This window comes from Trichoplax adhaerens, genomic scaffold (assembly GCF_000150275.1).
Source record: "Trichoplax adhaerens TRIADscaffold_2 genomic scaffold, whole genome shotgun sequence".
NCBI classification, from domain to species: domain Eukaryota; kingdom Metazoa; phylum Placozoa; class Uniplacotomia; order Trichoplacea; family Trichoplacidae; genus Trichoplax; species Trichoplax adhaerens.
Genome location: NW_002060944.1, coordinates 6,379,252 through 6,394,038, shown reverse-complemented (window position 1 = coordinate 6,394,038; position 14,787 = coordinate 6,379,252). Strand labels below are relative to the sequence as shown.

At 32.9% G+C, this 14,787-nt stretch overlaps 2 protein-coding genes across 2 annotated transcripts; both read right to left on the bottom strand.

The window, feature by feature from the left end:
- Nucleotides 1-1,530: 1,530 nt before the first annotated feature.
- TRIADDRAFT_53628 (uncharacterized protein) lies at nt 1,531-3,315 on the bottom strand (the record flags this gene model as incomplete). Its single annotated transcript, XM_002109480.1, has 1 exon — nt 1,531-3,315. The coding sequence occupies one exon, from the start codon at nt 3,313-3,315 to the stop codon at nt 1,531-1,533; it is 1,785 nt and encodes a 594-aa protein (XP_002109516.1).
- A 1,986-nt stretch (nt 3,316-5,301) lies between these two features.
- TRIADDRAFT_53627 (uncharacterized protein) lies at nt 5,302-11,023 on the bottom strand (the record flags this gene model as incomplete). The annotated part of the gene is made up of 17 exons (XM_002109479.1): nt 5,302-5,398; nt 5,915-6,003; nt 6,129-6,155; nt 6,360-6,401; nt 6,559-6,624; nt 6,859-6,935; nt 7,010-7,145; nt 7,233-7,310; nt 7,394-7,445; nt 7,553-7,600; nt 7,834-7,900; nt 7,999-8,074; nt 8,172-8,208; nt 8,306-8,354; nt 8,929-8,974; nt 9,183-9,225; nt 10,944-11,023. 17 exons carry the CDS (start codon nt 11,021-11,023, stop codon nt 5,302-5,304), a joined length of 1,110 nt encoding a protein of 369 aa, XP_002109515.1.
- Between the last annotated feature and the right edge of the window lie 3,764 nt (nt 11,024-14,787).

Below are 14,787 nucleotides of genomic sequence, written 5' to 3'. Positions count from 1 at the left end.
GTATTCTTAACTCGATTGCATTTCTTCTCGTTTGATGCAATCATATCTTTTTTAAACTTTGTGCATATACGATATTCTAATAGCTATTACGTAAATGATTGTTGAATATTTAAATTATTATTGAAACAAATCTAGCTTCAAGATCAATTTCGTGATGTTCATGTCATGTGGTTTATATCATTAATATAGTGTGCAGTCAGTATTCTATATTAACTAAACTCAGGTGTACTGTATTATATGGAAGATACAATTGATATTATGATTATCGTAACAAGTCTTTTGACAAACTCTGTTTCCTATGAAATTTTCTATTGAGTAGATAATAACCTCTCCGGTAACCTTAACCGAAGAGTTCCTAGCTTTATAATAGCACGAAGAGATGTTATCAAGATTTAAAAGCATTTATTGCGATAACGAAAATGTTAACAAATAAAGATGTATGATTTATAATTATTTAACTTTTTATTGAGCCTTTGGAAAAATTCTATTATAATCATTATTCAATAAGAATATCTAAAATAATCTTGAACATTTCATAACCAAACTTGTAATTAGTACACATATAGATCCAATGTAAAGTGGTAAAATTTTAGTCAATTCATATATGGTACAGGACGCATCTACATTATAACAGCATTTAGAAAGCTTACAATTACATCGACGTCTAAGCCCTTACAACTTTCGTTTATTCATCTTAACTGGGAAAGAAATAGGCAACGACGATTTCGACTAGTAGATTATACTATCTAGGTAACGTAGTATAATTAGTAATTGTTCAGTAAAATCACAATATGTCAATCGACGCACCTAATATATTCGTTACCTTTCGTAAATTATCTAACAGTCTAATGACTTACAATGTTGATAATACTCACACTTGAAGACTGTTTCAAGTATTTATGTTAATAATTCGTGTACTTACACGATATAATTTCATATCGTAAAATAAATTCAAATCCAAATCTATTACATTAAGTAATAACTACATTAGATAAAGGTGAATTAAGAAGGCAACCAGTAGACGATTGTCTAATTGTACTGTACGTTCGACCACTTGCATTGGAATGTCTAGTTCAACTATAGTTGGACCAAAAAAATATCAATTTGGTTTGAATGCTTTGCACATAAATATAAAATGCTATTCGATGAACAAGAGTTAAAGTTATTATACTGAGTTATAAATGGAATAATTTATTTGTTTCATGTACAAAGTCAAGTATAAATAAAAAGTAGACACTATACACTTGCTAATAACTATAAAATTTTTTTAATATGATTCATTCTTATAATCCTATAAAACGTAAGATTCCAAAATTCTTCATGTTACAGAGATAGCTGGTCAAAATTATATAATTATAATTGCCATTCCAAGCTAAAACATCGATTATTGCTAAACCTACTATAAATATAGCGAAAATAAATTATTCTAAGGTAGTTATCATCTTTCTTATAAAATTTACAAAACTTCTAATAGCGTGTAAATATAAAAATATATTCGCACTAACAAAGTTAGATTAGATAGCATCAACTTTAATTTCGTAATTTTGGAAATTCAGGAAATAAGTCATCGTCATCTGAATCTGAATCACCACCTAAGTGCTTCCACCATGGCTCTTCTAATGCCTTTAAATCTGCTTGGACTTCCTCTTGTGCTTTTCGAACAATCGGTTGAGAATAACATGTAAATTTTTCTAAATCTTCAGGTTGAACTTCAGAAAGGCTTGGGGCCTCATTTAATAATTCAGTTTCTGTTTCAATTCTAGCAACTAAAGCATCCATTTCATATTGTTTACGCCGCCAATTGGGCAAAAACGACCAATAATGTGTCAATATATCTTCGATATCATATAGCATCTCTTCGATTTCTTCTTGACTTCTTTCGACTTCTGAATGCTGCTTTTTAAACTTTTCAACAATAGTCATCAATTCAGTTCGACGTTGATCATCTAAACCGGGTGGCATTAAAGATTCTTTGGCAGCGGCTTGAAGTTTTCTTGAGCGTAATCTATCAAGAAATTTCCTAGCGCAACGTTGAATAGTACGAGCGGCTCGCCACTGGCGCAAATTTTCTGATTCGATTTTAAATTTTCGTCTTGCAACCAATCCACGCCAAACTGATTGAATTTTCGTAGCTGCTAACATTTCAGATTTGGTAAAATATTCGGCCATCTTAGCAGCTGGTATAGCATTTAAAGCCTGCAATTGCCTCTCTTTCGATTTCAACATATCTTTCCTTTTTCTTATATCCCTTTCTCGCTTAGCTACTTCCACTTCTTTGTCTTGAATACGTTTAGCAATCTTATCTTGCACACGCTTACGAATTTTCTGTTGCAATTTTGTCATGGCTTGTTGTGCAGATTTCAACTTTTTTCGTTCTTTATAGCCCTTAAAGGCTGATTGTATGATAGTAGCAGCATGATTGATACGATATTCATGAGCACTTTTAGCACTACCACTATCTAAGATATAAATGAATTGCTTTAATGCATTGTCGAAACCTCTACCTATCCATCGATTTACTAATTGCTTGAGACCCTTGTAACGCTCATATAATGTTAAGGATATATTGGAATTATCTTCAATAATTGTCAATAATAAACGAGTAATTGTACTAGCAATGACGATCTCATTTGTTGTTGTAAGTTTATAAATTAATTCGTCCATAATATTGTTAATATCATCCTCTTGTAATTCTTTACATATTCCTGGACGAATCGATATAAAATTGGTTATAATTGAAATAATGGTGCTTGCGGTATCATTTTCGCCGGACATGAGTAAAGCGATATAACTCTTAGCTTGTAAAACAAACAATGCTAGCCACGAGTGAGCACTAACTAACCAGATCATTCCATCTAATACTATTCGAAATGCCCTAGTGACCTCTATACGAATCTCCATGGATTGTGCTTTGGATTGGTGAACATCTTTATGTACTATATTGGCTACTTTTAATAACACTTCAGCAGCATATAATACAGCTTGTTCGAATTGATTGGCTTGATCCTGATCTTGATCAGGTTGTAAAACAGAGCAGATATCGCAAACTAATTCCACAATCTTCGCCACTGAATTCCATTTCCCATCTACCTCCTTATAATCACTATTTAATAGCGTTGAAAAGCAAACATCCAGTAGACCAAGCTCAAATGCATCATGGCGTAATTTTTGCGCAGCGTTGCTAGGTGCATCATTCAGCTTTTGCTGCAACTCCAACAGTAGCTGGACGACCTCTTGATCGCCTGCATCGACAATATTGGCGGCAATGCGTAAAATGTTGGAATTATCAATCGTTTTGCTCGATTTTTCAGCCATTTTTCATGCTTTCATGCTTGATGATAGTTGCAATCTAATCAGTTACCTTTTAATTCTTGACTACGTTTTTTACGATAACTTTTACTTCTCCTCAAATTAAATTGATCCAATTCTCGCGCTGTTTGCCTTGAAACTTCCACTCGCCATTTCGATCCGTAGCTCTAAAGTCCACTTAATCGTCCTGCAACTTAATACTATAGTTCTCTCAGTGGTGTACACGTAATAGTACAGTACTAGACTATGGTAACTATAGAAACTGTAAAATTCAGTACTGTACTCTATTCTACTCCACTTGGTACGCTCTTTAATGAGTTAGTTAGTCACGTCTTATTACAATATGACCCTAACGAGGCAGTACCCTTATTACAGTATGGTAACTAAAACAAGTGGAGGATTAGCCAGGCCGGCCGGCGCTTTAGTCGCCAGTCGAGCCCATGGATAAAGACATCGGGTAAGAAAACGGAAATAATTCCATCACTGTACTGTAGGTAGTATAGAATGATTGAAATATATCCTATAACACGTTTGGGATCCATCTAAACGCCTACTGCTATCACCACTTCAAAAATGTAGCTATACTTAATGAAATGATTGCATGGCTAGCGCTAAATACAGGTTCAATGGGAGTGTACAGCTGTAATAACTTTAAAACGTGCCCGACGAGATATTGTACTTAGTTTGGGTAGTTTTCTAATACATTCCTATTTCCAGATGTTAAATTAGCACTCATCATGCTATGTAGTCCACGATTAGTTTACTCTACTGAGACTTCCCTACAAGCTTAAACATTCCTAAGGAGCTGATTCATTAAGGATTTGACTTTGAATCTGCACGATGAGCAATAATGTTTTGCGCATCAGTAGATTTAATATAGTAGATGTTAAGCGTTAATAGTATAATATAATCATAAATCCAGTGTAGCCAGGAACTAAATTAACCTTAGTTAAAGATATCATTAGTCTACAGAACACATAACCATCATAACAAAATAGACTACGCTAAAAAAAAACTACGCCTGTAAAGGTTGTGTTTAATCCAGGTATTGCTACTAAATTTCTCGATAGTCTCAGATCACAACTGAAACATAAAATCAAGCTATTAACGTTATTTAATAGAGGGATACTCGATAAATCCTTCTAGGAATAAATTGATCTTTTAATGAAGATTGACATAATTCATACTTTAGTTACCTAGCTCAGCCGAAGGACAATCTAACTTAAGTTTTTTTGGCTTGATGCTAGACAATTACGACCAAAGTAGTGTAGACGAAAAGCACAGTATGACTGTTGGTTACTAATTATACCCGTATTTATGACCAAGGTACTTCATTTATTAGCAATTTACTATATATCTACGGTAAAGTGCTGTCTTTAATACTGATATTACGTATTTTCAATAAAGGTGATTAGGTGAGCTTGTTTTAGTTCAGCGTTAATGTAGTAAAGCTAACATATACTAGCATATTTTGCTTATTCATTACATCTAAAAAATATAGAAACATACATGATTCAACAAACATTAATTAAAAAAATTACCTTTAATAAAATCACTCTAGCGAATCATGAAGAAACATCAAACATATCAGGTATTAATCGAGTAATTAAAACTTATAATTACTGTAAGCAAAATATAAAATATTAAACTTAGAGGTATGATGTTAAAACAAAATAAATTATCAAATGTTAACTTATAGTAAGAATATTTAATAATCTTTGGTAATCAAAAATATAGGCTGGTAAAAATATCCACTTAAGGATAATTTGTACACCAATTAATAATAAATCCTCTAGTCCACCATATCTCGCATTAATAATACTAAAAATAGAGAATCATCCATCTCCTTTTAATAGAACAAATTTGACTGTAAGCATAAAAACATGGCGTTTAAGATAAAACACGCAACGCCAATATTTTATTAAATTATTTGCAGAGGGCTCTCATGCAAGGATGTTTTAAATAAGCAGAGTATCTAAATTGCCAAAATACTTATTTTGCTTCAGCTTCAGTTTGTATTTTTTGCCATAAATTATACTGAGTTATCTCTTTCTTTGCTTTGTCCTGATTTCGTTTCGCGTAGAGCTTCCTGTAAGCACGCCGTATAAGTTGATAATATAAGTTAAAAATTAGTGCAAATGCTACTATGATGCTTTAAATAATATTATACCTATAAATGTAAAAAAATGATCGTCATAAATAATCAGTTTTACAATCATTGACATAAGTACTCGTAATGCGGCTGACACCGTAAAGTCTAGCAATATCATAGTACGTTTACTTATTGCTCAATAAAATGCCGTAATTATATCACTTAGATATTTATAGTTTAGTAATAACTCTAATTTTACACTTGCATATTCTAATCTAAGATATCTTAACCAAATCTTTGTTATCATTAGCAGTATATCATGATTCTTACTAAATACTAAAATTATCGATGCTAATTATATGGCTATTTGACTATTTATGCCCTCTTTCTACGTAAAGTATATTTACAAGATACCCAATACTAACAAATTATGATGAAAAATAATGAGTAGGGACCTAGCCTAGAAATGTACCGAGCATAACTTTTTTGAGTTTATAACATAAAAAACCGTACCTATCTTTCAGAATACGATTAATCAAATTTTCAACTGTAAAGGAACAGCCACTATCAACTATCTTAAGTTTTCCTTGACGTTTAGGTTCCTTCCAGATTTGAAATATTAAAATTATAATTCATCAGCTAACAATTGGGAATAATTGTTAAAAATAAAAGCCTCTATATCTACTTTCAATCAATACAAGCTATATAATACTGTATCGTTAAATACCTTATAAGGATCTTCAGTTCCGTTAATCTGCAGGATAACATAGACAAAATTACTAATACTTACCATATCAATTTTAACAGATACTCTTAAGAAAGAACTGTCAGTCATCCCGTTATAGTTTATCGTATTAACGTTTATAACACAGAATAAGAGTGATAAAAACTATAAGAGAACTTATTCTACTTTCACTTGACTAAAAATGACGTCATAACAATATAAACATATACTTACTTTAATAGAATTTGCTGCTTGACCACAGCAAACAAGATCAATCTACAATATTAGAAAAGCGGTTGAAAGTTAAGCCAGATAATATCAATTGATATAGTATGTGCTGTACTGTATAGATAATTAAATGATCAATAAAGGACATATTACTATCATTTCTAGATTTATTAGACGTAATAATCACTCCTTCCATTTAAAATACCTGAAATCTCTCAAGAAAATTACTTGTGATGTTATAGGGCGCATCAATAACGATGTTATCAACATACTATACATAACATAAATGTAGATAAATACAGCTTTAAAAATTGCAACACTCATAAAGTAAGTTCAGCTGAATTGATACAAATACCCTACTTTACAAGCTAATACACTCAATAGCCGCTCGTGTAATGTCATTATTGGAAAATTATGACCTTTATATCTTCGTATAGTCTAGATAAAATCAATAACGGATTATAAAATATCAAATACCAGTCAATACCTTCATATTTCACTTTACCTCATCCGAATATAGACCAACGATGATATAACTGCCATGCTTGCGAATTGATTCCAGAAAATTTACGTGCCCAATATCTAAAATTGAATAAATTATGGAAGATATTTCCTACGTATCCTTTTAAAGTATAGCATTTTAGTCGATTAAATACCACTGATCGCATAGTATCTAATAACTGTTAAAGTACTTTGAAAATATTTGATTTTTTCACTATGATTTGTATCTACAGTAGGAAGGATACGAAAGCAGTCGAAGGCTCCAGGAACGTAAATTATCTTGTCGGTAGACTATAAAAAAATTTAATGCGCAAGTATTAGTATGAACATACAATAAATTTGCTAATGGTACTTTGTCAAGTTATCACAATCGATTACATTTGCTTCTCGTAGGGAAGAAAAGAGTGCAATGATTTGTGATGTTGGGCAAGAACCCCCCATGGTCGTCCAAGGAGACTATAAAATTATTTAACGCACGTAAACCGTTGTTAATCTTACGCATCGTATTAAGATCCACATTAATATTAATCATTACTCACTTCTTTAATTTGGCTATTCTTATTGTAATCTTCTACAAATCTGGATGCTATTCTAGAATATTTAAAAGAATTTTTATTATTTTCTCTTTTTAATGTCCCATAAACGCGCTACCGTATAATAGAAACAATTTTATTGATCACATTGATTATATCACTAACCTTCCTATTAAATCAGTTGTGGAAACTCCAGGTGTACGTTTGCTAAACCTAATGAACAGCCAGAGCGAGAAAAATACCCATTTAACAAGCATATATATATTTCGTCATTATCATATATTTAAGTATCTTTTAAATGCATTTACGTGATGCTATAATTGGCAATAAAAGATCGCAACATACAATATTGTTCTATATCCGTATGGATTATCCAACTATTGGTTAAAAAAAGTTTTTATCTACTACACATTAAAGTCTCTTTTATTTTTATTCATATGTATTACCTATATCTACCAGCCGCCTTAATTTCTGCATAAGCATCAACTCCTTCGGCAGTTAAAGCAATGTCCTCTACACAGAGTGCACGTTGATCAGTTAGCTCAGAATATGCTCTCTTTATTAGGTAATGATAAAAATGCGCCTTATAATCTATGTCAAATCTTTATTACCTGAGTGAACACAGAAGTCACAACCAAATTTGTCCAGAGTTTTTACTGAGGTTGAATAGGGAGCATTTATTACCACCTTCAATAATCAAGGTCAATAAATGGTCAAAAATAAATTTGCACATAGAATACGTTAATCTATACTCCATATAGCGACTGAAACTAGCCTTCCTAACCTGATCTACCCATCTAACAGATCCTAAAAGCTTTGCTCTAATTAACATAAGAATAGACGAACATTAAAGCATAAATGCATATGCTAGATATTATATATAATTATTATATAAAAAACATCTTCATTTAATTAGACCTTTCATCTAAGGTCAGTACCGGTGGACCCTTGTTCTTCGCAATTTCTTCTACAGAGTAATACATTAAATTCGTAAACAAAGATATAGTTGAAATCATTCAGTTAATAATAAGTTATATAAACTTGGTAACGAGTAACGTAGTAGGAAAGAGGTAACCTATCGAATTATTGGAATGACAGTACAAATTAAAAACGATAAACTAAAGCCACAAATGATACTGTACGTTCCGTACATACCCTTATCATCAAATACTGTAAGATACCAATAAAATGGAGCACTGTACACAGGTACTCGCAGATGTAATCACTATGACTAGACATTCGATTTTTCTAATTCAAGGGTATTGTTCAAATTAAATGGATTAGGATTGCAATCGATAAAATTATCTAAGCATTCATGCATAACACATTTACTGATAATTATAAAAGGAAATTAGTAGATAGCTACAGCGTATAAAATTCCTTTAAAGTACAATCCTTCATAAAAATTACTCGCATGTATGTATTGCCCATTCCCACAGTTTAAAATTTATACTCCAAAAATTTTCATACCTTCTTAATAATCCATTGAAAACAAGCTATATGATCTTATAATTATAATCTAAGATTAGGGATTAGCTTACCGCTAGAATGAACACCAGCAATTAAAAAGCTCCCAAATGATTTCGCCTACCAATTAAAAACAATTTTATAAAGTCTAAGCAAACTAATTAAACAATACTTATAATCACAATTATTTACTCCCTACAGTTTATACCATAATAAACTAGTATGGACCGTAATTGCGGCATTACATCATTTTAAAATTTTTATTCATAGAAAGATACACAATTCCAATCATAGATGAACCTTAGCAGTAAAGATATCACTATCATACCTGACGTAAGACATTGGCGTGGCCGTAATGCATCATATCGAAACTATGAGAAAATAATAATGATGATTACAAAGATAACTTAGATCGTATACCACCTTGTATAACCACTCTATGTAAATAATGATAATCAATAATGTACTTAAAGTGCAAGACGTTTACATTTATAACTTAAACCACAGAATGTTTCAGCTTATAAAGCTGGCTCAATCATTTAAAAATGCTAGTTATCATAGTTAAGGTTCTATTGTATAAGTATGTACCGTAAAACGTATTCAACAATAGCTTGACTAGACAGACAGAAAAACTTTATCACTATTTTCGTTTAAGTCGCCATCTGATTACTTACACATACAGTAGAATCGACAAAAAGGAAGAGCCCACTGATGAATTATATCATCCCTCATAAAAACTATCGTTTATGCGATTGATATTGATAGATTACTTTCTACTCTACTCCTTCGATACAACAAATATTGATGATGTAGTACACGACTCGCACAGCAGGCTGCAGACACTATATGTGCTATTGATTACAACAATACTGTCCAAATTTCTTATAGCAATTCAATATTGCCGATATAAATTATTTTCTCTCATCAAGCAGAGACTCAAATTATCACCTCTGTTCAACGAAGGCGTATATTGTGCCGTAGATATACAGTACTAGACGTAAGACAGGAAGAAGTGGTTAATTTAGTCGAAATTGTTCGGATTAATTAGCTTCCAACTACATTAACCAATATCCATTTTTACACTGTGTAAATGAAGAGTGATGCTGATCAATCCCACCGTAAACACGACTGCGTAATGAATGTCATTCAAATGAATAAATTAACTTATCGTATATGAGCCGGTACCATGATTTGAGATCTAGTTACTAGTCTTTTCGTCAATTAACAATCCCTGCGTGAAAATAAGATAAATAAGTACTACAGTGTTACTCAACTTAGTGGCTTAACGAATTACTGTGCTATCATTATAACACCCTTTTTATTGTAACATCGGTTTAATATATACAGTACATATATATTATCTTATGTTACTGTCATGCTCGAATATGAGAAATTCAAGACTCCAACTAACTTTCTACTCTTTGTAGGATAAGAATCACTCAATGTGGTTCAATGTATCGTATTTACCCGTTCATGAAGTGAACATAAACACACTTAACAAGCAATAAGCGAATTGGGGTTATTTTGCTCTTAAATTTGAATTTTTCGCAGTGAATATTAATCCACTCAATCTACCACAATTACAGTACATTATAATTTACAGTATAGTGCACAGTCGACCAATAGACTGCTGTACTGTACAGTATAAACGCGCATACACACATCTGTTTCCTATACAATGTACTGTTCAGCTCAAGTATAAAAGGGTCATTACTGTCTACGGCTGGCCTACCCTTCACATCATCTACCTACAGTACTGTACTGTATTATTGTTATTGTCAAATTGTAGTGGACGATACAATTGATCGCACGCATCCTTTAATAATATAATACACTAATTAAAGCTGAATTTTAGCTAGACTTTGTACAAGTCAATAGCATCAAAAGAAAGCATCCACCTTGATTTTACTTCACTATCGTTAGTAGAGCAGCTTCTATGGACACTAAAGTATGATCTGTCTTGAACTCTTATTACTCTACCATAGTACAACTTAGCTCATCGTAGTAAAGTCAGTTGGGTCAGTTGTCGCTACCTTAATATACCGTACAGTATACTGTATATAGAAGTATTTGCATGGATTAACATTACCATCCGTCACACCAAATTCTTACGGCTTCTCCCTCAGTCTGAATGGTTGAAATGTCGTTGTAATCTATAACCACTGCCATGTCATCGATGAGTATATACCAAGTATTTTTAATGATACACTTTACAGCACAAATCTTTCCTTTTGTATTAAAGCAAGACGAACGCGTAGCTGCGTGAGAAGTTGATATTGACCAACTTCGTACACCTTGTAACCCCCAGTAACCCCAATCCACCGCCACGTCGACACTACAGATCTCTACTGTACGCTGTACAGTACTTTACTCTCATTACACTAATAATACTGTATAAAATGCTTTACTATGTACAAGTGTACATGAATAAATTGGTAGTATTTACAATGCCAATTTATTTGCACAGTTGTCGTCTAAATTACAGAGCGAGACGATTGGTCAAATACTTGTACAGAAGTTCCAGGTTATTGTTAGCAAATACAGCCTTGGCGCAGTATACAGTTACTACAAGGTAATGCTGTACTTACAGTACTGTATGTGTTGTGTCTAATTGCTATGTTATACAGTACGGTACAGTACTTGGCATGTCGGTACAGTACTGTAAAATGTATCAATAAGTACTGTAAAGACCGTCAATAAAGCGATGGGGATGGTGCCAGTAATAATAAATAACAATATTGTACTTCGGTCGAATAATATCAGTGTTAGCATAGCATAAATATCACGATATCACCCCATTCGAAGCCTACACCCACATGGGTGCCCTCATGACATGAGCCTCATTATTATGCTATAGATTGCCATCATTAGTATACTGTTGTAGTAGTATCGAAAAATTAGAGTTATTCTCCTTAGTCAAGGACTACAATAGAAGATTAAATAGTCCTTGAATTGGTAAACAAGCATACGAAATATCACCCAAGATCCAGATCATCCCACTGTTTCAAAGTACAGTAGATGATCAAATACAGTAAGTTAATACTGTACCAGTACTAAAGTAAAAATTAAATGAATTAATTAAAAAAATATCAGGTGTTAAGCTTAAGGTTGTAAGGATCTGTTGACGTAGAATTTGAGTTCAATTTAAAGCAAATCTCTTAGAAATATAAATCAGAGACTGACATCAGCATACTATATCATAAACTAAACTATAATCTACAGTAATAAGTAAGTACTGTAATATTTCTACAAGTTTACTGTACAGTTGTACTGTGCCGTCTGTACGCTCTGTCTGTGAAATTGGATTTGATCACTCTAGGATGGACAGACATTTTCGACCTCATCTCGTCAAAATATTGTGTCAAACACTTCATTATGACAGTGCTTCAGTATGCAGATGGTCAATTTTGAATTGACTCATATTCTCTAAATGAAGTAACTTTACGCTAAATCTTACTATTTTTTACTCAGTTCCGTTTGGAGACAGTTATATAAGATTGTCGATATTATTAGAATTAGTACCAGTGATTTCGAAAACAGACGCGGAAGATCCATACTAGGTAGCTATTTTTCGATATTCATGGAGTTATCTGGTAAGAAAGGTCCGTCTGTCTGAGGGAGTGATCAGTCCAGGTCTTTTTCTAATGGAGACTAGTCTAGAGTACAGTAGGTCAAGCTTCTGGTGCACCCGGGTGTTTCAATTTGACCCTGGAACTACAGTATATTACATTAGGGAATATACTGTATATAGTACTTAAGGTGTAAAACAAAGCTTTATTGGGCAGACATAAGGTACTTAGAATAATAAGACTGTCTTGACTCTTGCACTGTCGGCGACGTTTAGCTAGCCATTAAATCACATCATACTGTACTTGTATAATGTACTGTACTATGTACAGTACTGTACAGTACTGTACATATCGTGCAATATCACCTTTGGCTAAGCGACAGCACGGTTAATACTGTACTGTACAGTAGTTAGTTATTACATTAGCGTACATGATACTGTAATCGTGCACTGTAACACTGTACTGTACAGTATCCCGGTCGGCGTAGCGATACAGTACAGTACAGTACTGTATGTTAAAAACGTCCATTTCAGTACGGTACAGTACAGCACTGTACAGTACTGTAAAACCACGTGGCACGTGCAATCGTGCAGTCTGGCGACATCTCTACCATACCGATACTGAGTAGGTTACAGTACAGTATGTTAGCACTATTTTCTATAGTACTGTACAGTACAGTACTATACACTGTATGGCGTACAGTACTTACTGTAGAAAAACCTTTTTTCGCTTCGAACTCTGCTACTACCAAAATGACCAAAATTATGACGCTGTAGGTTAGAGGTCTTTGGATTGACCTTTGAAACAGATTCTAATGCCCGGTATTAATGAACGTTCGAAAGTTGTCGGATGAGTTTATATTGCAAATATCACCAAGCAGGCTGTCATTTCCCTTGTAAACAATGTTATACTCACATAGTTTACTTTAGTAAATAAAGAACTATTTTTTTAGCATATGACAATAATTGGCATGTACAATAATAACCCCGATTACTCAGATGCTCAGCGTAAATAGCTTAAACGATGATACATTATTCTAAGAGTCTGTACCTCAAATTTCACGCGATTATTCAAAGAGACTCTTAGAATAATGTATCATCGTTTAAGCTATTTACGCTGAGTATCTGAGTAATCGGGGTTATTATGGCTGGACCTAATGTACAATTGTACATACTGTACACAGCTTTTGCGCAGAAATGAGCTCATACCAAATAAGGTCCATTTCAAAAAATCAAAACAAATATCAATGCATGTGCATATAGTGCTTACAGTGAGACTGCAATAATAGGAGAGTATATCATATAGATAATATGCACTACATCAGACACTCAACTAGATCCTAGGAACTCCAATGTCAATGTACCTAGAATTGTGCAAGGTGTTTCTAATTTATTGGCGTATAAATCTACTCCAAATCGGCCAAGAACGATAATCAGGAACATACCAGATATCAGCTCAGATAAATTTTAAAGACCGACAAAAAAAATCATCATGCGTACTTATCCATGATGCAGTAGCTGCTTACATAAGGTGATACGGTCTTACAAAGTATTTAATGTTCAATTGCAGTAATTGGATAATTTCGACAAGCTAAGCTGCACCTGTTATTGATCAAAGTGATCACTATTTAAAAGATATAGTATGCGTTTAAAAGGTATGCCTGATATTATAATCTATCTATTTAACCGGATAAATACGTAACTACAGCATGAATGTCAGCAAAGACCGCTAAATAATTACGGAGGACTCAATGGGCTTAAAATGATCCATTTTTCTTATGTAATGTATGACTTGACAGCATAGATGAAATGTCATGAAATCAAACGACAGTTGGAAATCTTTTTAATATGATTTACAGAAAATCGTCAACTTCCTATTCCGTCACAAAAATAACGGCAACTTTCAGACGTTTATGCCACGCATCACTACCTGTATAGTATTTAAGAAAATTATCTCTGCATGTGGCATCCATTATCCATTTGCAGTACGGTACCCTGCCCGATTCAGTCTTTTGCAATACAGTAAGAAGGGGCACGTTGTAGTTAAACCTTTAATATAGAATTATCCCGCAATCTACATGTACGATGTATCCTACTGCAAAGTTATCAGTATCTTGGCAGCGTGTTTGTAACGATTGCACTTCACTTTGATATTTATTTGCTTCTATTTATTTATTTATTTATTTATTTATTTATTTATTTATTTATTTATTTATTTATTCATTTATTTGCATTATACCTCACTATTCAATACGCCTCATTTTTCTTGTCTATTGCATGAAATTAAAATATGTCCACGCTTTATTTCAGAATGCACGTTATATAAGCTGCAAACGCTAGTAACCTTTAAAATAAGGATTTAAAA